This window comes from Solanum stenotomum, chromosome 1, assembly GCF_019186545.1.
Source record: "Solanum stenotomum isolate F172 chromosome 1, ASM1918654v1, whole genome shotgun sequence".
Taxonomy (NCBI): Eukaryota; Viridiplantae; Streptophyta; class Magnoliopsida; order Solanales; family Solanaceae; genus Solanum; species Solanum stenotomum.
The window spans coordinates 97,171,031-97,198,527 of record NC_064282.1 but is presented as its reverse complement, the minus strand read 5'-3'; the positions used below and the strand labels follow the sequence as shown (position 1 = coordinate 97,198,527).

Here is a 27,497-nt window from a genome sequence, read left to right as displayed (position 1 = left end):
AAATTTTAAGTTCAAATTTTATTGAAAATGTCACTCTTCATGAATGACCTTGTAATATGTGAATTCAATTTGATTGGATGTCAATATAAATATCGAATAAAAAAAACATTATTGATATTATATAGTAATATCTTTGAACTAAAGTTGGTGGCATATTCAATATTATCTGTTATTTATTTATTATTATAAAAATTCAAGTGGCAAATCACTTGGGATATTCTTAGTGTGCTACTTTCTGTACTAGTGTGTTATCATAATTATACTTGCCATAAGCAGTTAGGATTTTCAATAAAAAAGTTTAAAATCTGAAGAAATAGACACATGAAATAATTGAAGGAGATTCAATATTTACTATAAATGTCTAAAAAATTATTTTAATCATATATAATAATAGAGTAAATTTTAGGTTTAACAAACATAAAAATCATATTTATATGCTATAACTATAGTTTGTATAATTGCGCTCCATAGCAAACTTTTGTTTGCTATTGCTATTAATATGTATATTTCGGTATACATACAAAAGATCAATTGTATAATCTGTTTCGGTATACATATACAAAAGAATCAATTGTATAATTTGTGTTTGTATAAAGCAAGAAAGAGAGAAAAACAAAAGAAAATTGGGCAGGAGAAGATCTGTATTTGTATAATTATAAATGTATAGTGTCATATAAATTAAAATAGAGGGAGTAAATGACCCGTAATATGTGAATCAAATTGATTTGATTGAATGCCAATATAAATATCGAATAGAAAAACCATTATTGATACTATATAATATCTTTGAACTAAAGTTAGTGGCATATTCAATAATATGTTATTTATTTATTATTATAAAAATTCAAGTGGCAAATCAGTTGGGATATTCTTAGTGCTACTTTCTGTACTATGTGTTATCATAATTGTATATTTGCCAAACGCCATATGAAAGGAGGCGTTGAGTTGGATTCAGAATTTAAAAATTATAAATAAATATATTAATAAGATGAATTGAGTTAAATTTAAATTGAATGAATTAAAATTAGTTAAATAAATAAATAGGTTATTAAGTCTCAGGATTATTTGAAATGAAATAAAATTATGTCAAAATAAGTTAAACAATAAGTTATAACCCGACTCAATAATTCTTAATAATAAGTTTTGATTTTGTTGTTATTGTTGCTTTCTCATAGTAAGTGTCAATTTGAGTAATATATCACATTAATCTTTAAAATTATAAAACAATTTAGATTATATTCTAAACTGAAAGTATATTAATTTAAATGAATATTGTGAATTAGTATAAAATAATTATTTAAATTTAATAAATTAGACATGAATTTAAATAAAAAAATTAATTTTCTTGAGTTAATTCATTGATTTGAGCTTTAAATTACGATCAGCTCTATAACATATCATTATCTCCTAGAGAGTTAGATTGGGGCTACACATAAAATAACGCAACATCAAATCAAATAAAAAAAAGTCAAAAAAAATTATGATTTCTAGTTAAATAAAAAAACTAATGAAATTGCGCCACATATACTGATAACATGTTCCGTCCAATCAAATACAATTTTGTTATTACTTCAATTTTATTGGTTGGTGATTCAAATCAACCAATTAAATTAAAGAAATTTTTCTTTTAATCATCACAACTTTTCTCTTCTAAACATAGCTCAGAAAAATATCAAAATTCATAACAAAAAATAAGAGATCGCTCGTAGATCCAAATTTATAAATTTCTTTATCAAGCGCATGCCTTTTTCTACATACAAGTTTTAAATACTTGAAGATTAAGAATGAAACATATATTAATATCAAGATTGTTCATGATTATAATTGCTCGTGGAATAATTATTGTTCTTGATGAATATTCATTTACTAAGAAAGTAGAATTATTTACCACTTTACCATAATTTTTCAATAATTTTGACAGATGCCTAATATCGTACTAAAACTGTTGAAAATTATATTTAATTATTACAATTGAGTTCAAATTTGGTGTCCTAGAATTTAATGCCTATCATTTTCTTTGATAGTATAATGTTTGACTAAAATCATATTTATATTCAATATAGTTCCAACAAATTGGGAATTCTGAAGAGAATAAATATCCTTGAATAAATATTCAATAACTAAAAATTAGTTTACTCACATCGAGGAATATCCTTGAATAAATATATTCAATTTTAATTAAAGCTATTATTTACCAAAGAGAAAATCATATATGAATTTTTCTATGCATATCAAGTAATTGAAAATGTATTTCAATTACAAATAGCATAAGACAATTGAACCAAGTATGTCAATGGCATGAAATCACTTATAATCAAAATTATGTGGACATATCTTCTTTCTCTACTAGCATGCGTTGTCCGAAGTTTACTGGTCCGATTAATACAAATGTATATCGTATATTATGGGTATATTTTGTCGATTTCTATCATAAAAGACTTTATTTTCAATGTTTAAACTCAAAAACTTTGATTAAAAGAGAAAGAATATTTACCATTTTATCATACCCTGTGATAATTATATAGATAAATATATCTTTTAATCAAGATTCGACTTGAATTAAAAGAAACATTATATCAATTATTGTTATTGTGTAGGTATAGTAAAACTTATTTCTTCCCACTACACTCTTTGCCTCCCAAGTTATTCACTTAAAAAAATTAAAAATTATATAAATAATAGTAAATAATTACTGCTAATCTTATTTAATGATAGATTAGCAACAGATTATTCAATGATCCTTAGTCATGAGCAATTTAACGATATATTAGCAATGAATTTCGTAGCTATTTTTTATTCTTCACCTTATATGCTAAGGGTGCCCTTATCAAAAAATTACATTATTGTTTAGCTAGGTTAAATTTTTAAATTTTATGTATATATATGTTGACTTTTTTTTATGTGTGTCTACTTTTTTTATATATATTTTTAATATTCCTCGATAAAATTCCTGATTCTGTTACTATGAGGCAAGCTTATTTGAAACATCTCCACCAAAATGATAATAATGAAAAAAAGTAGGTAATCAAGACAGAAGACAATACTATTTTTTTCAAATGCTTTTTTCAAACTATGATAACTATCACCTAAAATAGTGGCTTAATTGGCTGCAATGAAAGGGACATTACACATGAATTACTAAAATGGCCAAACAAAAAAAAAAGGAGTTGCCTTAAATACCAATTTTTTTTTTTAAAAAAACAAATAAATATTAATTACTTCTTGAGCTTTTGATGTGCTATATCAAGAAAAAGGTAATACAATATAGAGCTAATTATTGCCTTTTTCTTTCTCTTGTGTATATAAATACTAACAAAGTATGAGCACAAAGAAAATATTGGAGCTTAGATAGTTGAAAGTGAGAGGTGAGTTGTTTTTTTGTTTTTCATTTAGTGTCTGGTACTCATTTCTGAGGTTTAGATTCGCATCGTGTAACGTCTATTAAAGAGGGTATCCACTACTAGAAATATGGAAAATTCTAACAAAATCAAACGAAAATCTATTGAAAATATTATCAACGAGCCAAATTTTGATAGATATATATCAATCAGACGTCCGTTGAACATTACTCTTCTTTTAACAATGAGCGTTCCAGTAACATATTTTTACTATTCTCAAAGGCTCGAGCATGAAATCTTAATTAAAAATGAAAAAAAAAATTATTCATTCCGTCACAATCTATGGTGAATTGTTAGTTTTGGAAAGTTAAGGAGGTAGTTGTGCTTGAAAAAAACAAAGGTGGTGAGTTAGGTTAGGTTTCATGTGCATAGGGTCCTTTATTAGGGGGAAAAAGGTATACTACATTATAAATGCATTGAAAAGGCATGGGAAAGGGTAAAATAATTATTTGCACTTCGAGTTTATACTAAACTAGTCTCTGGGTACGTGCGCTGCACGTGTATCCAAGCAAGGACTGATTCATGATATGGTTTCCGACCCTTCCAATATTGAGCATAAATCTGTGTAAAAAATCACTAAATTGCAATAAATAGTCAACATGAACCATGAGCCATTTAGTACATAATTGAACACATAAAACATGATTTTTAGACATTAATAATAGAATCAACGGTGAGAAAAACATATTAAATAAAACAGTAGCAGAACTAAGATTTTCACTAAAAGGGATTCAAAATATGAAGAACTAAACACACGAAGGTTCAACATCTACTATATATACATAAAAAATTATTACAAATCTCTATGACTTCATTGCATTATACGTTAGCTTCTAAATAACTTTAGGAAATGACTGTTCAAATATATTTTATACTGCAGCATATGAATCTAATCTATAATTATACATGAAAGGTAACTTTTCAAATTACTTATCTATTTTTTCAAATTAATTAAGGATATCAATGCATTGTTTTTGAAAGAATACATTAAACCTGCATTTGAATCTAGTCCATATTATTGAACCACACAAAGTAACATTTTAGATTCTTAACCTTTTGAGAGTAACTAAGAAAATTAATGCATTGTTTTTTAAAGAATGAATTATATTAATTTAACACCTTCTCACTTTTAGTATTTAGTATAGGGTAATGCTAAGGGCCTGTTTGGAAGGACACCCTGGTAATTGAATTTGGTGTAATTGGTGTAATTACACTGTCTTGTCTTGTTTGGAAGGACATGTAATTACTTGGTCAGCAGGTAATTGATGTAATTGGCAGGGGGTAATTACACTCTACAATTCACAGGCAGAGGCTATGAATTGCTAGTAATTACATGGTGTAATTACTACCTGATTACTTTTTCATTTTTTTTTAATTTCTATTTTTATTTTTTTTGTTTTAATTTTTTTTAGTTCTATTATTTTAATTTCTTTTTCTTTTTATTTTTATTATTCTAAAAAATTATAAAAGTCTATTTTTTATTTTATATTATTATATTTCATTTTATTCTTGTTGTCAACCTTACTTTACGTGATTCTATGTAATTTTCTCGTATTATCTATTTCCTTATGCCATGTTTATTTTTTCATTAGCATAATTTTATTAGTATTCTAATTTTTAAATTAAAATAGAATTTATTGTTAAGTAAGGTTATAGACTTACGTTTTCTTTATTATGAAGAAATAAAAATAAATCATATTTATTGCTATGTTGAAATTTGTTATAAGAGTATTATGTTAAATTTTTTGTTTTGAATTTATTACTTATGTTATATTTTCAGTTTCATTTGTTTTAGTAATATTGAATTTACATTGCACGTCATTTTTTAATTAGACTTGATAGATTATATTTTTGTCAAACATTTAATAATTTATGATATTTTATTTATATATTACTATTCTTTTTATCAAACATGCATTTCACAATGTTCGTAGAAACTTCATACTTCTAGTTGTTAGGATCAATTCAATTGAAATATATTAATTTGAAAAAATATAAATCAATTATTTTTTCATAATATTAGTTACAGTAAATATGTTTATTAATTAATATATTTTCAAAAAAGAATATATATCTTAAATATTTAATTTAATGTCATTTATAAAATTTCTTATTTGTCTAATATAAATTTAAAATGATTAATTTTTATTTTTAAAATTTATTATAATTTTATGTTTGCAATTGTGCATCCAAACAGAACATGTGTAATTACACTGTAGCATCCAAACAGGACATGTGTAATTACACTGTGGCAACCAAACATGTCAGTGTAATTACTAGACTGTGTAATTACTAGGTTGGTAACTACTACCCTAGTAATTACACCAATTCTAATTACCTGGTGGCTTTCCAAACAGACCCTAAATGACCAGAAAATTTTAAAAGTCTAGAATATCCTTTTTATTTTAAAATAACATATTTCACACTATGTTAATTTATCTTTGAACATTTATATCTATTTAACTTTAATACCTTTTAATTAAAAATGGAAAAAAGATCAGTTTATATTAAAATAAAAAGGATATTCTAGACTTTTAAAATTTTCTGGTCATTTAGCATTACCCTTTAATATAATATAATATGATTAGCTACTTAATATTTAATTAAATATTTTATAATATTATGATTGAATGTAGGAATAATAGGGTAATCCAACTTTGCACTTAGGAGTTTCCCATTTTTAGTTTTATATATATATATATATATATATATATATATGATATGATATGATGATGATGATGATATATACATTGTTTTATCAATCATAACTTTTCAAATTCTTCCGTTATGAGAATTATGATTATGATTAAAAGCACTATCAATGTACTCATTTATCAAGAAAATAATAATTTAATTATTAAAGGGCTTAAGGACTTAAATTCTACCATTGTGTAATTAATTTAATTAAATAATTAAATAAATTTTAATTTAGTAAAAGGGCAAAATGTAATTTAACTTTTCACTTTAGAGCTTCCACTTATAATAATATATGATTATATTAGTTTATCGAGAATAATAATAAACTTTATGAGAATATATATTAATTAACTATATTTAATTGATAACAATTTGTTTATGTAAAAATGTTTGTCATGTGTTTATTGAGACCTCAACTAGTTCACTGACAACTAAACACTCAAACTTGTTCCCACTATGTTTCGTGTACACTCAATGTTGACGTGACACACAAATTTTAAAGGTGTTTAGATGATCATAAGTTGCAGTGTTCAATTAACACAATGGAGACGAGTTGAGAAGTCTAAATGTGCATACTCAAAGTCGAAATGTTTAACAAAACTAAATAAGTGAAGTTATGAAAATTAATTTCCAAATTGTTCTTACAAAGAAGTGAAAAAAAAGAGGAGAAATATACAAATAAAAAGATACAAAATGGGAATGCTTATAAGCAAGAAAAACTAGCCTTCCCCTCTCCAATTGCCTGACTAATTTTTACATGTATGTATGATATATACAGTGAAAAATTCTCATGTTCATGTACTTATGGGGATTATGAACACGAATACGTCGCGATGTACGCGCGTAGTATGATTTTATCGAGGCTTTCCGGGCTTTAAACGTCTCTAAAATACCAAACACTTACCTCCTTCTGCTCCCCATTTCGCCAAAACCAGTATCTTGCATCATTGCTACAAATTCATTGTAATCTATGCGTCCATCCTGAAATATCGATAAGGGTACATAACATTTGAGTTTGAGCAACGATCCACGTTCCTAGGCTTAACGTTGCACGATTCTGCAAAGATATTAGAAGAAATTCAAAGAAAGGGGACAGAGGGACGTACATTATCTTGATCAACTTCACGCATAAGTTCTTCGATGGGGATGTTGCTCATCCCGAACTTCTCACAAGCTTGTTGGAGCTCGTCCTTTGTGATGTATCCGCTACCATCTTGATCGAAATAAGAAAAAGCAGCATACATGTGATCTTCCTTCTGAATTTTATTTAGATGGAGCATAGCTGCTATAAACTCGCCGTAGTCAATGGTACCACTATTATCAGTATCTGCCTGCAATTGCACAAAGAAGTTTGTTTGACAATGTATCAAACCACGACCATCTCATCAAAAAGCTTAAACTGTTAGAGAGAACACATTTTAAATCAATTAGATTATGTCTCAACGATATGTGTATATATCTTGAAGGACGAATATATACTTGATTAGGCACCCTGATACACAAAGGTTTGTTGGGGCGTTGGTTGAGTCTACAGCTTAAGTTCTACTCGTGTTATGACCTAGATTCGATTCCTAACTCTAGCAATACCTCATGTTTTCTAATACTGATGACTGATAGCAACAACTTTTCTTTCCGATAAGAAAGAGTGGTGTAAATGCTATTTCAAGGCATCTAAGATATATCGTAAACATCATCTTTTTCATGTAAGGAATACAAGTTCATAGACAAAATAACGAAATTATTTACTTACCGCTTGCATTAAACTAGTTATTTCTGAATCCTTCAGATCGGCACCTACTCGTTCCAAACCTTTCTTCAGTTCCTCCAACGTAATATTTCCACTATTATCAGTATCTATCATTTTGAACATTTCCTTGAGTCCTGCAATTTCCTCTGCAGATAGGCTTTCAGCAATAACCTATAAATAACGGAGGGATTGGTCAGTGATAAAAATGATTGTAAACTAGTATTAGTTAGAGGATCACAGTGTTCAAAGGCTATGTTGTTCGGACTCTTCAAAGCTGCCACCAGGTGCTTGTCAGATACTCCGAAAGTAGTGCATTTTTGGAGGATCTGACACGGGTGAGGCAACATCTTTGGAGATTAGTCCGAGCAACGTAGTGCAAAGGTCCTAAGAATTAGAATAACTTACTCGAACTGCTATCTTTTTTAATTTGTTCATTGCAGAGAATTGATTGAGACGAGTCAGAACAGCAGAATCAAGAGGCTTATCTGGAGCTACTCCGCCAACACGGACCCATGGGTGACCTGAGATAATACGAACATCCATTATTCAGGTAATAGTTTCACAAGTACATACATGGATAGACACGGTAGGTAACATAATTTAGGAAAGGTGTTAAAGAGTATCAGTTCATAACTACATTTTTTGTTATTTCTCCCCTATCTTATCACCAGTTTGAGTCTTCCGCGCAAAAGAGCTCATGTACAAGGTCGACATCATTTCCTCATAATTTAAAAACTCTGAGCAAGAAAAGTAGAAAAGAAAACGTGGAATCAGGACGCTTCATTGCTCAATATTCATAAATGTGAGCAATTGTGTATGTTCTCTGTTCTTTTCCTCGAAACAACTAAATTTTACTTATAGTTTTCTACTATAAGCTGAGAATCACTGATTCTACAGCGTTCCGTATGTTTGACATAACAGTTATTGCAATGAATTGAGCCATTTGTCTGCTTGCTTCAAAATCCTATCAGCATACATTCAAGCAAGACTTCTGCTACAAAAAAATGCAGATATTTGGCACATTACGAATTAGTTTTACCACTGTTCTATCCAAGAATGACATTGAATGGAGTAGAGAACGCAGACGATAAGTATCATAGTCAAAGATTAAGGAAACATGACGATGCCACGAGCATAAAGGATCAGAGAATTGTATCTTACAAAGGACTTCATGAGCTGTTAGCCGCTTTTTCGGATCTCTCACAAGCATCTTTCTGACAAGATCTTTTGCACTTTCTGATATAGATGGCCAAGGTTCTGATACAAAGTCAAGTTCCCCTTTTAGAACCTGTTCAAATATTCCTTGCTCCGTCTCTGATTCATAACAACACGATACATGCAAGATGGACATAATCATGTTAGCTCCGAGAATGATTATAATCAAATAAATAAGGATGAGATTCACGAGATTTGACCTTCCCAGAAGGGGGGAACTCCACTTAGTAAAATATAAATGATCACTCCAGCACTCCATATATCACATTCTAAACCATAATGCTTCCGCAACACTTCCGGGGCAACATAATAAGGGCTTCCGACAACATCAGTGAAGATTTCACCTGGGGGCACAGAACTTTTTTTCTTGATCAGGTGTTAGAAAGTCAGCTAATGAAACAGATAGAAGAAATAGAAGACAACAACGGAGAATTACTCTAAAAGAAGAACAACCCACGGCCTACAACAAGGATTCAACAAACATCCATTATAAAATAAGCTTAATGTGAAACAAACAAAGAAAAGAATAGATGTTCCTTATCTAAGTTGCTTGGACTTGGGTGCAGGTGTCTAATACGGGTGTAAATCTAGAGGCCGGATCCTTCATGATCTAAATTTTAAGATTTTGGGGTACAGATACGGGTGCGCAGATCTAAATTTCTTGGCATCTAAAGCATATCTACACAATATTGCTTTCGCTTTGTTGACATAAGTGAGATCATAACATTTCTGGGAAGTACCGAATAGATGAAAAAAACAATAAGCTAGATCGACACCATTTTAAGAGAAAAATGTTTGCAAGTGGACTACCTGGCTTGAAGAACACTGATAACCCAAAGTCGATTGTCTTCAAGGGCGAATCTTCATCCTGGTTGATAAAAAGAAAGTTCTCGGGTTTGAGGTCCCTATGCATGACACCCATGGAATGACATGCTTCCACGACACCTACAATTACCCTAGCGAGTTCAGCTGCCTTCTTCTCACTGTAATGTCCTCTCTGTAAAATCCTGTCGAAAAGCTCCCCACCCGCACAAAGCTCCATCACGACATGCACTTCAACAGCATCCTCATAAGCCCCTACTATTTGTACCACACTAGGGTGCCCTGCCAAATGGTGCATAATCTGAATCTCCCTTCTTACATCCTCGACATCCTCCTCGGTATTCAACTTCCTCTTAGCAATGGACTTACACGCCAACTCCTTTCCATGTACCTGTTACGATTTTTTGGACGAGAGATGCAAACAATAAAGTTGAAAACATGGATGAAAATCAGTCTCTTATATATCATCAACTATAAGGCTTTTTATATAATTCCACATAAACAAAATAGTTAACTCCTCCTACAACTAAAGCATTAAACTCTTATAACGAAGCTTATATGGATGGCTGTTACATATTGTTTCATAACGTATAGTATTATAGTAATCGATGAATACAATATTTGGATAGATTGTATCATTTCTCATCGTTATATAATGTCACACATCAGCAATTTGAATGAACGTGATACAATAGGTAACAGCCATCCAAACAAGGTGTAAGAAACTGAATACTCTAGTGTATCAAATATTAGATTCCTCTTACAACTAAACAACTACTTACAACAACATATACCGAGTATAGTCCCACAAGTGAAGTCTGGGGATGGTAGTGTGTACGCAGACCTTACCCCTACCTTGGGAGGTAGTAAAGTCTGGGGATGGTAGTGTGTATGCAGACCTTACCCCTACCTTGGGAGGTAGAGAGGTTGTTTCTGATAGACCCTCGACTCAAGAAAATAACAGGAGTGAAAAAACCAAGACAAAATACTACACAAGACATGATAAAGCATACTGAATGAACAGTAACTACAACAAAATATAGTATTAGAAATCAAAGGAACAAGAACCTACAACAGTAATACTACGACTACGAGTACAGAAGGATAAACGAGACTACAGTTATTATCAGTAAAAGATGCAGCATTCAACAATACCTTGTCCACACATAAATACGTCGTCCCAAATTGACCTTGTCCAAGCTTCTTCCCTAAACTACAAATCTCCTTCAAATTACCAGTTTTTCTTCCCAAAACAGAGTCGATTTTAAGCCCAATGCTCGATACTCGCTTAACATGACTAGGTTTATTCTGTTTCACTCCTTCCACTGGCTTATTATTAACATTTGATGATGAATTCTTCTCATTAGTATCATCTCCACTAATCTTAAGGTGTGGGGGTGGAGTACTCTGAGTACCACCAAATCTATTAGTATCATTTCCATCTACTTTCTTCGACGATCCGACGGATGAATGCTCTTGGGTTTTGTGGGAATTTGAGTCCCCTTTATTTGCAAGAGGTAAATGTTCTTGTTGTCTTGTTTTCCAAACAACTGCTGTTACTGATTGCAAGAATCCATTGTTACCCAATTTGGGTCCTATACATGTATTCCCCATTTTCTTACAATCAAATCCTTTCTACCTCCTCGAGGTAGTGTAACGTCTACGACTCTGCATACACTCTACCCTCTCCAAACCCCGATTCTTGTTCTTGTTCTTTAAATCCTTACATTTTCTCTTTAATTCCCAAAAAAACCTTTCAAGAAACCTATAATCTTTTGCCCCCAAAAAGTTAAATACTAAATTCAAAAAAAAAAATTCTCTTTCAATAAAATAAAACTTTCAAGAACCTATAATCTTTTACCCCCAAAAATTTAATACTACCCCTACATTCAAGAAAGGAAAAAAAAAACTTTCAAAGAATATTCAAGAACCCTAAATTCAAGATTTTATTTTTTTTCTTTCAATCAAAATCCTAACATTTTCTCTTTAATTCCCAAAAAATCCTTTCAAGAATCTATATTGTTTTTCCCCAAAAAAGTTAAATTCCTCTAAATTGAAGAACCCTAAATTTCAGATTCCTTTTGGAATCTGAAATTCAAGAATTCATCAATAAAGATGAGTTTTTTTTTTGGTTTTTTTGAAGAAAACAAACACAGAATTGACCTTAGTCTAAAATCAGCCTCAAAATTCGAAAAAAAATAATAAAAAAATCAGGGATTAAGAGAAATTAGGGGAAATATTATGGAAAAATATTTGGGGGAAAAGAAAATTAGGAAATGTAAGGTGGTAAAATGGTTTGCTTAATTTTTACGAAGTTCACTTTCATGCATGCATGCGTACGTACATTTTTTTCTTCGAAATGTGCATCTTTTCGCGTTTTATATCTTAATTAACCATAATACATAAATAAACGCTCAAGCTTATTTTAAGATGATATACCAAGTTTGAAAGTACACATCTAGACACTTAAATTACTTGGTCTCAAATTACAACTGAAAACATTCCAATTTGTCACCACTGTGTCTCGTGGTCACCCAAGACTGACGTGGCATAAATTTTGTAGGTCAAAAGTTATGATCATTTTAGTTTTGTCTGATATTATGTCTTGTACGTGTGTTTCGTCGATGTTGAACAATTCTGAACTAGTGAAATGTCGGTCTAGCACTGGGCGAGAAAAAATTAAGAGGTTTTTTGTTTTGAACATGTGTTTCACTGGCGTTAAACAATGTTGGATAGGCGTTTCACTGATTGAAACGCCAATTGGAAGACGGAAAATCACTTAAATCGATTTTAGTCCAATGTTTGTCACTTTTGACCATTCTTTCAAGCCCTAAAAGTGGTTTTTCTCCTCTCATTCTCATTCATCAAGGTATGCTCTTCTCCATGGATTTCAAGCTCTCCAATCCAAATTTTGGGAGCATCATATGAATATATGTAATTTTGGGAGGACTATTTAGCCCGAGAGGTCACGGGTTTTTAAAAACTCAAGTCTCATAACTATATATGTACCTGTAAGATTATGTTTCACCGTTTTATCGATTGATCATTTAGCCCGGAGAGACTCAGATTAGTAGATCCACATAGATATGATAGGGTTCTATACTTTGACAAGGTATAGGGCAGCCCTCCGAACTGGGTTAGTTATTGGACATCATGCTCACATGGTGTATGTTGATTATAAGAAACCCCTCAGTTTGTACCCTTTTATGATATGTTCTTAACTTTATTTAATTCACTTTAAGTATGCTATTTACAACTATGATTATGCAAGACAACTGAAACAGACTCATCTCTATATATGATTATGCAAGACGACTGAAATAGACTCATCTCTGTATATGATTATGCAAGACGATTGAAATAGACTCATCTCTATATATGCTTTTGAAAGAAGATTGTGAATGGTATTTAGACATGAACTCCAATTGTTTTCTCTTTAGTTTTTTCACTATGTATATGATTTTGGAAACCTTATTTCACTGTCCTTATTATGTTATTTTGCGATTATGTTAGTGCCCCTTACTCACTCAATACATGAAACACATACTTTTCTCTGGGATGCATCCTTTTATACTATGAATTTCAGTGCCTATTCTCAGACTCGTGGCTAGTAAGGTGCAACATCTCCAGTTAGCAATTGGTGAGTCATCCTGATCACTTAGGGGACTTTAATGGTTAGACCTTATTTTACGTTATCTTTAGACTTTTGAAGACGTCATGTCCTGGCTACGTATTTCTTTATTTTAAACGGTAGAGGCTATATTTCAGACATTAGTATTTCAATTCATGGACTTTATTCAGTTACGCATTTAGCTTCCACTTTAGTTTCCTTACTATATGCTTTGATATGCTATACCAAAGATTAATTTGGGATCACTCGTGATTCTAAACATCGTGTCTCAATTGGATATAGGTTCGAATCGTGACAATAAACTAAATAAATATATGCTAAATAAAGGTTACAAATTTAACTAATTACTATATACAATTAAGAAATATCCATTTAATAACTCTCTATTTTAACTCGCCCATATTTCAATTCATCCATTTGACACCCCAACATGCACCAAGAAAACTCATCTATTATATATAGTCTATAACAATAAAATAGAAAGCAATGTGCTGAATTCCCACTAAAATATATATATAACAAAAATATTCATTTATTAACTCCCTATTTCAACCTGTCCATTTGTCACCCTGACATACCCAAAAAAACAACCATCTTCTAACAATAAACTAAAAAAGAGAGGTGTTAATTTCCCAAAGTAATCACCATATATACTTAATAACAATCTATTTTTAAGCATAGCCATACAAGACAAAACTAATTTTTTTTTTGTATAAATACCACCCTTACTTTCTTCATAATCATATAATATTGATTATCTCCATTGTTTTTTCTCCTTTCCAATAAAACAACAAAAAAAAGGGATAAAAAACAATGGCTCCTCTAACAAAAATAACTTTTCTTGTTATTGCAATTTCCTTCTTCCTCACAATTCCATCAAATGCATTTGATTATACATTAAAAACATCTCTTTCAGCTCCATCTTCTCTTCCTACTCCAACAACTCCTACTACTCAAAAACCTCAAATCTTAGATGGTCCAGTACAAAAAGTCGTTGTTGCAAGTCAAAATGTACCATCATTTGTTAAAGCAACAATGGTTGGCACAATGTCCAAGACACAAGAATTTATCAAAAATGTAATTGAGAAAAGATTGACTTTAAGTGCAAAAATGGATCATTATAGAAAAGATTGTCTTGAAACATGCAAAGAGGTGTATGGAGATGCAATTGATGCAATGAAAAAGGCATCACAAGATGTTAAAGCACAAAATTTTTACAAAGCAAATATGGATCTTAGTGCAATGTATTCATACATTGAAACTTGCCATGATTGTGTTGTTGAGACAAAAGAAAATGATCTTGCCTTCCAAAATTTTGAAAAGTGGGCAAAAGGTGTTGCTAGTGATTGTCTTGATAAAGTTTCTAAAGAATACTATAAAAATTAATAAATATTATGGTATTCAATTTTAGTGTTTTTAATTAAAGTAATATACATCAATCAATCAGTGTGTCATCAAAAGATATTTACAAGATGAGATTTTTAATCTTAGCTTGAGAATAAGGTAGGTTGTCATGATCTGTTATAACAAAGATAGGTGACATTAAGAATTTCTTACACTTGCGATGTATTTTGTATTGTCTTGGTGGACAACATGACGAAGAAAAAAAAAGTGATATATTAATTTACGTTTTAATTTATGTGTTGTATTTTTTTTTTTTGATTTTGTTCAAAAATATCATTTTTGTATATTTAATAAATTCTTCAATTACAACATCTCATGTGTCTCATATTTAAGACTATAAGATTTAAATTTTTAAATAAGATACATAAAATATATAGAATGGAAAAACGATAGTGCAATCAGATCTCTCTATAACAATCCTGAATTAATGAACAATTTTTCTTTGAGATAGAACTTTTTTTATGTTGTATTTTCTCTTTATATGATAAACTTTTTATGTTACCTCTTTATAACATACTCAAATATTTACCTATTTATTATTTTATATATATAATAATAACCAAAAAGTAGTCTATTCACTTTTTATTGGTGATACAAAGTTAATAAATTATGTAAATTCTAACAAAGGAATTTGAAATGTCAAAAACTCTTTATGAATGTCAAATGATATTACAGATATATAACATGTAATAACTATAACAAGGACCTAACTTCACCATTTTAAACTGTCTAAATTCGACTCAAGTCGTTCATTTGTCACCTCTCGATATTAGGCAATTGAATTAAGTTATCTCGAAAGACCTCGAAGATTCCACTCAAGTTTAAAGAGACTCTTCCCATGAAATAAATCTAAAAAAAAAGAGAGAGAATGTAGAGATGATTATATGCAATTTTCACTATGAACAAGAATTCCTTTTGGTGTGACACCAAATCATAGAGCATAGTTACAAAGAGGAACTCGAATTCCTTCTCTCGAGACCACGTGTCCCAAAAACGCTACTGAATCAAACCAAAACTCACACTTTGAAAATTTAGCATACAACTGACATTCTCTAACACAAAATTTTACAACTACAACTGTCGAAAAGAAGAGCAATACTTATTATTACCTAAACGATTGCCCTTCTTTCGGGTTTGGGTTTGTAATACATTCATCATCAAGGAAGAATGAGAACAAACAGTGTTAAGAGGGACAATGTGCATATGTGTAAAAGGAGGCCGGCTTTCCAGAGTCAAACCTAGAAGAACCAGGTCGTGGAGTCACTTGCTGACTCCACGCCCTGCAACCAAGTCTGATGCACGTGTGTCCAAGTGAGCCCGTCTGCAACAGTCACATTCTGGAAGCGAAAAACCAAATTATAACAGGCTTTGGATTGTAGGACAACAAAAATTGCAATGATCCTTCAATAAACTTCACCTTTGAGCTTAATAAGACAGTAGTTATACAACATTGTCGCTCTTCGCCTGTAAGAAACAATGTATTTTAAGATATTACAGTAGACATAACAAGAGCCAAAGAGAAAGAAGATGTAGATCACGCGAGTATTGGAACATTCTCGTAGAAAATAAGTCCATTTCCATAGGCACTTGGTTAAATATGACCATAGTTTCATAAGTCTAAATAATTTGGGGCATAGAATCTGTCATATGAATGAGACATAACTTTTTATCATAAGAATAGTAAGTTTTCGACTTGAACTAGAAGAAGTTTCGTTTTCTTTGGACAGGCTAACCCGGAAAGAGAGATTGGGATGATGCAGACTTGAAGAAGTATAGTATAAATTTAAATGTCTGTGCGGGGGCTTAACAGATCCTAGGGTAGAAGGTTTGTAAGAAGCAGCACATTGGCTTGTTGTCCGTTCATATTAGTAGTCATAGTATTGCCCCCTGTACTATGTGTTGTTCCTTATACATCGATTATCGTCTTGTTCTGTTGTAGTTTATGTAATGTTACTATCTGTTGTTTCTCGTTCTACTATTACTTCTGTTCAGGATTACTTTGGATTGTTTTTCCTTTAAGCCGAGGGTCTATCGAAAGCAGTCAGAGACTACCTCTAAGGTAGGAGTAAGGTACGCGTACACTCTACCCTCCCTAGACTCCATTTTGTAGGACTACACTAGGTATGTTGTTGTTTGGAGGCTACAGGAACTGATGCCATAAAATCAAGTAAGAAGAGACTAGAAAAGAAGAAGTAAATATAAAAGACCGTCTTACGAGGCAAAAGACACTTACCGCAAAGCTCCCATTTCTTGAAACTTACTAACCATGAATCTGAACCAACCTGTGTAGGTAAGACTTGATCAACCCAAATGCGATATTGTTTACCCTTTTTGTCGCCATGACATTTTTTCAATGTATTTACGCATTCCTCGAGAGATTTCTCAACTCCAGATGGGTGCACAAAAGTACCAGATGGTTTCTGCAGCAACAAAAAGAGTTGGCAAATTCGGATTTTCAAGCGAAAAAGAAGCCATTAGGGAACAACCAAAACTCAAGCATAAAATACACATAATTCGACAAAAGATAAAAGATAAAAACACAACAGTAGGTATAGGGTACATATACAAACTGCTTTCAGGTTCGACAAGTAAAGGTCAGAATTCTCAATCTCTCCACGCCTCCATTTCTCGAAAAACAGGTAAAATTTGACGATTTCATAAGCAGGAACAAAGTTCTCCATCTTGCAGTCTGACATATCGGTAACGTCTCTAGGAGAGGTACTTGGTCCCAGGTTGAAATGCCCAATGGCTTGTATTATACCCGCAGCACATCTCTCTGTTGCATGAATTACTTTAGGATTATCTTTCGCATTTGCAGCATGCCATTGTAATAATTCCTCCTGTGCATTCGATACCTGCAAAGTGAATATAGAATTTTAGAGCAGTGCTGAACTCAAAACAACAACATACTCACGCAGTCCCACAAAATGGAGTTTGGGGAAGGTAAAGCGTACTGCACCTTACCCCTACCTCAGAGGTAGGGAGATTTGTTTCCGATAGACCCTTGGCTCAAGGAAAAACAGTCCAAAGCAGGCCAGAAAAAGAAGTAGCGGCCGCGGTAGTACAAGAATCAACAGATAATAACAAAACAACAGATAGTAGCAAAACAATATGATAATCGAGGTACAAGGAATCAACAGATAGTAACCACTAACCATCACACCATAAACATCTGGGATGCTGAAAAGCTCAGCATCATTTCCAGAGTCACCACAGGCAAGCGTGTTGTTTGGTAATTTGCCCTCACTCTTTAATTTCTTCAGCAAATACGCAAGTGCTTGTCCTTTGCCACCACCTTGCGGCAAAATATCTAAAGCCATCCCTCCACTGTAAATTATTTTGACATCCAACTGATCACAAAAATAGAAATATTAAAAATCAGAATAAAAAGATTTTGAAACCTTATCAAAAGTTTTGCTCACTGCAGCATGACAAGAAAGACATGCTATCATTTTGCTATTGTGGAGCTTCATATTGATCCCATAATCTACAAGTGTAAAAGTAGCATCGTACCCCACGTTCTTCCAAGCGTTTGGAAAGAGTTTTCATTATATCTTGAGCCTTGTCTTTCTGAACGTTGAAACTGACCTTGTGAGGTCGTTGCTCCGTTTCTGACTGAAGTGTGAAAAGAAGTTTATATATGAGACATCAATTACGATAACAATATTCAACATACAAACTAGTTTTACACGGAAATTAGTTTGCATGTATCAAAATGAGTTATTGGTCAAAAACACATCTGAACTATCATTTTTCGCGAGTTTCACACCCCAAATAACGGTTGTTCCTTTTTCCTACCTAAACTATCATCATCTATGTATTAAAACACACCTCGGAGCTGATTAGACTAACTATCAGTTGTTAGTTGTTGTTTCATTTTCCTACCTAAACTATCACCATCTACTCAACTAGGTGTGTTTTTTAATACATAGATGGTGATTGTTCAGGTGTGAAACTCCGCGAAAAAAGCGATAGTTCAAGGTGTGTTTTTGACCATTATCTCTATATAAAATGTTGCAAACATCTGTACCTGAAGTGTTAGTTCAGGAAATTTTTTCGTCTCCTCCGTCACTATTTTCCGATCCCATTTGTCATTTAAAAATGCTTCCCAACCATCATCTGGCAACATAGAGTTCCCATATGTTATTTCAGTCCCCACAGACATAATGGTAATATCTGGGGTTAGCATGGGCTTCTCTTTTCTCAACTCCTTGTAAAGAGTTGGTGATCTCCCAGTTGAGAACACTAACAAGGAGTTTTCGCGATAATTGGCTTCCCATAAAGCATTGAACCTAAGCAGAGAGAGGTTCTCGGGATCATGATGATCGACCTGTAAAGAGAGTCTCATGTAAGTTACATCAGCATAACGAAGAAAAGGTTCAAAAACGCCACCAGGAGCATGTCGGATTCTCCAAAAGTAGTGCATTTTTGGAGGATCAGACATGGGTGTGGTAACATTTTTGGAGAATCCGAGTAACCTAGACCACAACAACCCACCATTGTATAGTCAAGATCTGAGACTATCATGAGACGTGCTGCACTGGTTAGCCGATCCATGGTTGATTTAATATTAGCTTCACTCTGAAACAAGACAAAGAAATCTCAGTCAATTAGTTCGTTTGCTTTTTAGGTTTGAATTTTAGTCGTTCAGATGTCAACCATTAAATGTGCTCGTTTTTGTTAAGTGACATCCACCTAATTGGCCTGAATATATCTAAATGATTAAGATTGTAACTAAGTCTTAATATCATTAAGACATATCTCCTCTCTGCCCCCACGAAGACCTCTTTACGTACAAAGGCATCTCTACCTCATAAAGGCAGAAGTAAAGTCTACGTACATTTTTTACCATTTTCAAATCCTACTTGTGGAATTATATTGGGTATGTTGTTGTTGTTGTCTATCTACAAATTCCATCCGTTCAAAGCTACCAACATCACCTATAATTTATCAACTACTACCACTGCGGTCCACGATCATTAACTATATCACCATCATTGTCAATCACTACAATTAGTCATTGCTACCACTAGCCACCATTTACAATCATCATCATTACCACAACAACCACTCAACACTACCGACAATCACCACCATCAGTCACCACTACACCGTCATCATTCACAACCATTAGGGCTCTACTATCAACCACCATCTCCACTAATTACCACCCACAACACCACCATTAACTGAAAAAAAGTGTTTATTAACACATTTTTAGCAAACACACTTAGTGTTCATTTCAACACTTCTATCCAAATTCATAACTATTTACTGCACTTCACACTTATCAACTACTCATTCAACTTCAATTTGTTTGTATTCTTTTCCTTTTCAATTCGTTTCAACAAACAATGCATCTTTCTTTTTCTTGTAACTCTTAAATTATAACTTTTCAACGGACATATTTAAAATCACAAGATACATCTTTTTTACTTTCTTAAATTTCATGCATCAAGTTAAAACTAGACAAATAAATTAAAACAGAAAGAGTAGTACTTCTAATCAAAACTAAATCATCACAAAAATCACAGTACACCCATTAAAATTTCATCCCTAAAATCTTAGTAGCTCACTGAACCCTCATCCATTTTCCCTTCCCCTACCCCCAATTCACAAAAAAAAAAACTTACTCAGAAAAATAAACAAAATGGGTTACCTGAAATGAAGTGAAAGATGGGATTTTGGGAGTGGAGCAGCAGTAGCAGCAATGAGGGAAACCTGAAAAATTGAATCTTAGCTTAAGAGGAGGCATAGATTAGGAAAAGAGAGTTAATTTGTCTACTTCTTTGGAAAAAAAAAATCAATTCCTTTGGGCTTCTTTTGTAAAGGCCAGAGAGAAAGCATCTCAATTATACTAAGATGACACCAACATGCGTTGTGATGCACTGGTGAGAATGTTTCACCCTTAACCAGATGTCTCGAATTTGAGTTCTGAGTATGGAGAAAATCTTGTTGGGAGCACTACCCCGAATGGCCCCTGTAGAGCGCGATCCAGATTTAATCGGAACTCCAATGTGGGCTCTGAACACCGGATGGGAAACCAAAAAAAAAATACTAAGATGAGATTCTTAATTATATATATACTGGACATAACTATTCGTGATAGTACGGGCTCAATATCTGTTATTTTTTTGTCTAATTCTACGTGATATAGATAAAATTTAGAGAGTCAATTAAATATTAATATGATTTTAAAATTTAAATTGTTAATTATTGTAATTTATAGTACTTTTTATGTAATTTTAAAAAAATATATGTTACTTTCCTTGTCCCAATATATGTAGCACAAATAGAATTTCAAGAGTCAATATGTTGCTAATAATTGAGATTTTACAATACTTTTTACGTAATTTTCAAATTAAATAATACATGTTACTTCTTATGTCCCGTTTTATGTATCATAGATAGATTAACTTTATGAATCAATCGAATTTTTTATAAGCAATCGATTTTTTATATGTTTTTATAAAAATATTTTAAGTTGTCAATTATCATGATTTGTAGTATTTTTTACGCAATTTTTAAATATATAAAAAAAAAATTAAAATGGACGAAAAAAAGTAGGGAAATGTATATGTAAGTGTGGAACCACACATGTGAAGCAGGCATGTTGATTGTCACTTGTGTGGTTATCCACAGTTATATATAAGTAGTGGATATGTGGATATATATATATAACGATGAGAGTTAATGATCGAAAACACAAGTGAAGTATTGTTTTTGTTAGTTTAATTTGGATAGAAAAGGGAAATAGCTTAAAATTAAAATGTGTTTTGATAAATAGTTGTTGATGGTTCAAGTAAGAAAAAAAAGAAGGAAAAATTACGTAAATGGGCCATAAAACTCAAAATAATTACATGTTCATAACTTAATCTAAAGTAATTCAAGAAATACTCATTCTCTCAAAATAAAAAATTACAGCACATACCCTCCATTCATTAGGTTGATTTTCACTTAACTGATACTAAATTAGTATCATATATTGTATTAGTATCATTAAAGCTGATAATTTTGCTTAACTAATACTAAATCAATATAGGTATACTATATTGGATCATTAAGGTTTGTTGTTCAGAAATTATACTGGAAAAGTACTATATACCAATACAATTTATATATATTGATTTAGTATCAATTAAGCAAAATTATCAGTCTTAATGATATCAATACAGTATATGATACTGATTTAGTATTAGTTAAGTGAAATTAGTTGGGGATATATAGTGTAATTATTTAGTGTTGTATGAATGTAAAGGGGTATATATTTGTAATTATTTTATTTTTATGGGGTATTTGCTTAGTTTCTCCAAAAATGAATAACTAATACTAGTTTAAGTCAAAAACTCGCAAATACACTATTAATCAGTTGTGTTTTTGAATTTTTTTTTTTTTTTTAAGAGAAAAGACATAATCAAATCCATTCTGAACTTGTCCGGTAAATTTACTTTAGCACTTTAATTTTATAGATAATTCTTTAACCTTCTAATCTCATTTTAAGTGAATTTAATACTCCTTTTGTTCCTAGTTAGTTGTCAACTTTTGAATTAGCATACTTATAAACAAAACAATGATTGACATGGTGAGTTTAACATTTTTACCCCTATTAATTATGAAGTGAATGAATTAAAAATTTAAGATTTTCAAGAAGTTCTATCTTTTTCAAATTAATTAATTGAAGGTATAATAGGTAAAAAAAAAAGTTGTCCTTTCTTGATTTTTCAAAATGGACAAATAATTAGGGGACAAAAGGAGTATCACCTTAATTATAATATCAATCTCACAATAGCAAGTGCAATAGTAAAATTATAATAATGTGAATTTTATATACAATAATTTATATCATATTATATATATATAAAAATATATATTATATTATTTTTATATTTAATGAGTTTATCAATATCCATTGTTAATAATGTAAATACACCCAACAATAATACTCCTTAATCGCAAATATGTAATTTTAGGCCTATTTTCTCCAAGAAATTTTAGATATTTGTAAACTTTATTCTTATATTCCATTTGATTTTAGGTCTATTTAGTCAATTTCATACCAGTAGACCAATGTATTTGTATATTAATGTGTGACATGACAAATCAATAACTTAATTACTTTTTTTTTAAAATAATAAATAAGAACATATATAGAAACGTGTCATTGATAGGTTGATCTAATAATCAACCTTTAAAGCATGAACATTGCTCATCGAGAAATGATATATTGTGTATATATTAATAGGTATATTGCAAATATACATATATTAAATTTTGAATATCTTTAACGAAATTTTTCGATTTTTTTTAATTGATGACACTAGTGATTCTATAAGAAGCATCAACAATAACACCATGTGACCAATTATCAAATTTTGTAAATTCAGGATCATCTCCATATATCTCATTAATACAATCTTTACATGTTTCCATATTTGATCCCACAGCACTAACATCCACATTTGCTTCATAATAATTTCCTTCATTTACCTCTTTTAATGTACTTTTCATGGCATCAACTGCGCTTTCGTACACTTCTTTGCAGGTTTCGAGACAACTCTTTTTAGGAGCTTCTATCGCGATAGCTAAACGTGTCAAAATAATTGTTTTTAAAAATTCCTCCGTTTTCGCAATGGATGAAACCATGAGGGAAGTAACAACATTTTTCACATTTGCTTTGTCTACATTTAGGTCATTTGCAATTGTTTGATATGAAAGGGAAATGGAAATTAGGGATATAATGAGCAAAATGGAAATTTTGCTAATGTGGATAGCCATTGTTTTTTTCTCTTATTTTTTTATAAATATTTTTTCAAAAAGAAGAAAAAAATAGGGGGAAAAACAATGGGATATAGGCAAGATACTAAGCAATAGGAGGTGTTAATTTATGAATTTATATGAAAAAACAATTTAAATTTGGTTGGTGAACATGAAGTTTGATTTTGTTTAGTGGTTTAGGTTTCATTTGATTTATAGATCTCTCACTTGTTTATTTAATTTACTTTTTTTTTAATTATGAGTTTGTTGAAATATTGTTTTCGCTCGACAATAAGTCTGTGTATAGGTCAATTCAGCATTGAGGTGTATTATAAAAAAAAAAGACGAGGCACCAGTATATCCCTAGACTATGACCAAAATTCCAGAGATACACCTTAACTAAACTAAGGTCCTACTATTTTCCGAACTCATTTTTTTTTTGTAATTTTGTATCCCTTTTGGCCTACGTAACACACTCATGACTCAATTTAGTTGAAGCACATGGGAAATGTTTGGAGGTCATGTAAACACCAAAAAGGTGTACAAAATGACCAAAAAAAGGGTTCGGAGAGTAATAGGACTTGTGCCTTATCCCTAAAATAGAAAGGAGTGATAGTTTAGATAGGTAAAATGGAACAATAAATAATTGAGATATCAAACTCTTGAAAAAATAATTATTTAGATGAGTGTTTTTACAATTAACTCTTTAATAATTAGTTGATTATTACAAAGCATTGGTTATGCATGTCAACCAAACAAACACATAATCAAATTCTTTTCCTTTATCGCGTGTCGCATCATATCTTTAAAATTTATATTCAGGTCAGACTAATTCAAATTTACGTCAGATATCTTATTTTAACGATAACATGCTAGATTTCCCCAAAATCAACTAATTCATTCCTAAAATTTGAATTCAAAATCTTTAATCAACGTTTGTAATTAGCACAATAAACTTCAACCACTCCTATAATAAAAATAGATTCTTCTTAATAACTAAATTTTCTTGTTGATTGATTCCTTTTCATTTATTTGAACAATGTCGACATCGTTTATAAAAAAATTTGTATACGCTAGATATTGCACACACTACTCGCCACTTAAACATTTTTCTCTCAAAACAGTTTTTGATAAACTATCGACTCAAAATTTAAAAAACATGCAAAAATAATCATTCAAAGCTACTATTGACAGTTTTATATCCCAGTTAATTGAAAATATAAAAAAAATTACAGATTAAAAAGGGGAAAAAAAGGGCCCAACCGGGTTCGAACCGGTGACCTCTTGATCTGCAGTCAAATGCTCTACCACTGAGCTATGGACCCAATTTGTTTTTGTTTTTCGACTTAAGATATTAAAACTATAGAATATAAATTTATTTATTTTAATTTTAATACTTTATTGTCTTACCTTTTTTTATAACCCTGCATTGGGTACATGTGTTTTGAATCGAAAATCTATCAATAAGTCTATCTCACAATAATTAATTGGGATAAGATCTGCGTATATTATACCCTCTCCGGACTCCACACTTCTGTAATTACAATGGAAACATATATTGTTATTTTTTGTGTTAATGACTTTGCGGATATTTCAAACATTTTAACAAGAAAAGTGTTTATTTTACCAAACAAATGAAATATTTATTTTCAATTTCAACATATCCATCCAAATACCTTATTATTTGTACATTCCTCAATTCACTCTAACACTTAAATTCAGTTGATCCTAACAGACTCTTAGACAATTTAAAAAAGATTATTTAACAATTATTCATATTTGAAAAGTCAACAAAATCATCAAAGTTTTGGAGTGAAAATCTGATGATCTACATTTTAGAGGTTTTCTGTTTCTTCAATTATTTCATTATATAATAATAATATGTTATTTATTGTATTTATGAATTAATTGATGTAGTACGCAATCGAGACCTCTATATTTTATAATTTAATTCGTCTTGTATAAAATTTTAAAACATTTTTTTTAATCGAAAATCTATTTAAAATATTTTTTTCTTACCCCAAATAAAATATAAAATCTGCATATTCCCATACCATCTCCAAAGTCCCCTTATATAATCACAATGGGACAATTGGTATGTTATTATTGTCGATGATGATTAATTAGCTAAGTAACAAATAACTATAATTATCGCTTGTGTAAAAGAGAAATCATGAAATTGATATTACTTCACCGTCAAAAAATGAAAAAAAGTCTTTCATCTTCTAGTTTATTTATTCAGACATAGCTCCCTTCTTCTTCTTCTAGAAGAACGAGAGGGACTAAAGCAGTATCGAATTAAAAAAAAAAAAAACTTCAACTAATTACTTGTCTTTATTTAACTCAAAACTTTACACGAATAAATTCTAAAATTTTATGAGAATCACATAAAACACACTTTAATAATAATAATAATAATAATAATATTACAAAATTGAAAATTGAATTTAGTTGTAGTGTTTGAGGGACTTGTGTTGGAGGATCCCTTTGTAAAGAGCTTGCCAATTCAAAGGCATAGATTCAAAGTTCTTTGGATTATTCCTTCTCTTTGGATTATGATCATCAATTTCTTCAACTTTCTCTAATAATTGAGGGCCCAATTTTATAACTTCATTGGAAAACCTCACCTTCTTCTTTTGTTGGTCTTTCTCTAGTCCTAACATCCAAAAATATTCATTAAAATTATCGATCAGTGTCAGAATCAAAATTTTCACAAAAAAAAATTAAAAAATAATTTGGGGGCAATATACAAGAAATGCAACTATAAATAATCTCATGATTGATTGACCAAGATATATAGAAAAACAGGTTATTTATAAAATGGGAAAATAACTTCTTAGGAATTAGTAGGAAAAACAAGTTTTATAATTAATGATATTTTACGTTGACTGTCTCCTCCTCGACCCCTATCCCGACCCCCTCCCACACCTTAAGTACCACCCGACCACCTCTACTCCCTATTCCATCATAGTAGTATTTATCTAGATTGTATATAACTATTCTTGAAATAATGTTTTCCATTTAATTACTAAACATCAAGAAAAAAAGTTTTAAAAACCCTACTTACATTCCAAGAAAACATCTTCATTTGTACCAAACACATCCTACGCATAAAATAAAAGGTTTAAGTTAAACTATTTCTATACTAAAATGTGTTATTTTTTAAAAAACATATCTAAAAGATAAATATATCACATAAATTAAGATAACAAAAATACATTTTAGAGAAAATTAAATCGGTGCGATATTTTAACAGTAAATAAATAAATAAAAATTAAAAGGGGCAAAATATTTACTAATTTCAATTTCAATCTTCTTCATGAAATCAGAAAGGAGGTGTTTATGAACTTTAGATGCAAGAAGGACAACACCTCCAGAAACTGCAAAAACAGCACAAATTGCAGCTCCCAATGATGAATTCTCCATTTATTTCTCTATTTCAAAAAAAAAAAAAACTAAATATATACAATATATTTTCCAAAATATAGTTTTTTGAATTCTATTTATAAAGGGAAAAAGAACTCAAAGAATATTCTCTTTGAAAACTACAAAAGAACACATTTTCTTGTCTTATATATCTCCTTCAAAATTTATTTTTCTGGATTATTTTTTAGGGAAAAAAACTCAAAGAAAATTTTCTTTGAAAACTACAAATAAAACATTTTATTAACTTATATATACATCTCTTGCAAAATTTTATTTTTCTGGATTTTTTTTGGGAAAAAAAAATTAAAGAAAATTTTCCTTGAAAACTACAAAAGAAAACATTTTCTTGGCAAAGCTCATGGGAAGGAAAAATTTCATTTCAATAGGAAAAAAACTGGAGCAA

At 30.8% G+C, this 27,497-nt stretch overlaps 5 protein-coding genes and 1 non-coding gene across 6 annotated transcripts; 1 reads left to right on the top strand and 5 right to left on the bottom strand.

Moving 5' to 3' along the window:
- Window positions 1-6,939: 6,939 nt before the first annotated feature.
- On the bottom strand, window positions 6,940-11,508 carry LOC125852766 (calcium-dependent protein kinase 20-like). The gene is made up of 8 exons (XM_049532462.1): window positions 11,035-11,508; window positions 9,868-10,270; window positions 9,258-9,401; window positions 9,004-9,156; window positions 8,248-8,363; window positions 7,846-8,013; window positions 7,202-7,426; window positions 6,940-7,076 (listed from the first exon to the last, which is right to left on the bottom strand). Exons 1-8 carry the CDS (start codon window positions 11,491-11,493, stop codon window positions 6,996-6,998), a joined length of 1,749 nt encoding a protein of 582 aa, XP_049388419.1. The 5' UTR covers window positions 11,494-11,508; the 3' UTR covers window positions 6,940-6,995.
- Window positions 11,509-14,265: 2,757 nt separating this feature from the next.
- LOC125842957 (uncharacterized) lies at window positions 14,266-14,920 on the top strand. The gene has a single exon (XM_049522229.1). The coding sequence runs from the start codon at window positions 14,324-14,326 to the stop codon at window positions 14,894-14,896; it is 573 nt and encodes a 190-aa protein (XP_049378186.1). The 5' UTR covers window positions 14,266-14,323; the 3' UTR covers window positions 14,897-14,920.
- An 865-nt stretch (window positions 14,921-15,785) lies between these two features.
- Window positions 15,786-20,721, bottom strand: LOC125852589 (sucrose-phosphatase 1). Its single transcript, XM_049532316.1, has 9 exons — window positions 20,574-20,721; window positions 19,412-19,495; window positions 18,945-19,244; window positions 18,428-18,529; window positions 18,070-18,264; window positions 17,479-17,769; window positions 17,148-17,334; window positions 16,332-16,378; window positions 15,786-16,251 (listed from the first exon to the last, which is right to left on the bottom strand). The coding sequence occupies exons 1-9, from the start codon at window positions 20,667-20,669 to the stop codon at window positions 16,153-16,155; spliced, it is 1,401 nt and encodes a 466-aa protein (XP_049388273.1). The 5' UTR covers window positions 20,670-20,721; the 3' UTR covers window positions 15,786-16,152.
- Window positions 20,722-23,218: 2,497 nt separating this feature from the next.
- On the bottom strand, window positions 23,219-23,695 carry LOC125850885 (uncharacterized). Its single transcript, XM_049530721.1, has one exon. The coding sequence runs from the start codon at window positions 23,687-23,689 to the stop codon at window positions 23,219-23,221; it is 471 nt and encodes a 156-aa protein (XP_049386678.1). The 5' UTR covers window positions 23,690-23,695.
- A 1,226-nt stretch (window positions 23,696-24,921) lies between these two features.
- On the bottom strand, window positions 24,922-24,993 carry TRNAC-GCA (transfer RNA cysteine (anticodon GCA)). Its single transcript has one exon. It is a non-coding gene; the product is annotated as a tRNA-Cys (tRNA).
- Window positions 24,994-26,078: 1,085 nt separating this feature from the next.
- Window positions 26,079-27,120, bottom strand: LOC125848630 (uncharacterized). The gene is made up of 2 exons (XM_049528540.1): window positions 26,965-27,120; window positions 26,079-26,324 (listed from the first exon to the last, which is right to left on the bottom strand). Exons 1-2 carry the CDS (start codon window positions 27,092-27,094, stop codon window positions 26,116-26,118), a joined length of 339 nt encoding a protein of 112 aa, XP_049384497.1. The 5' UTR covers window positions 27,095-27,120; the 3' UTR covers window positions 26,079-26,115.
- Window positions 27,121-27,497: the final 377 nt, after the last annotated feature.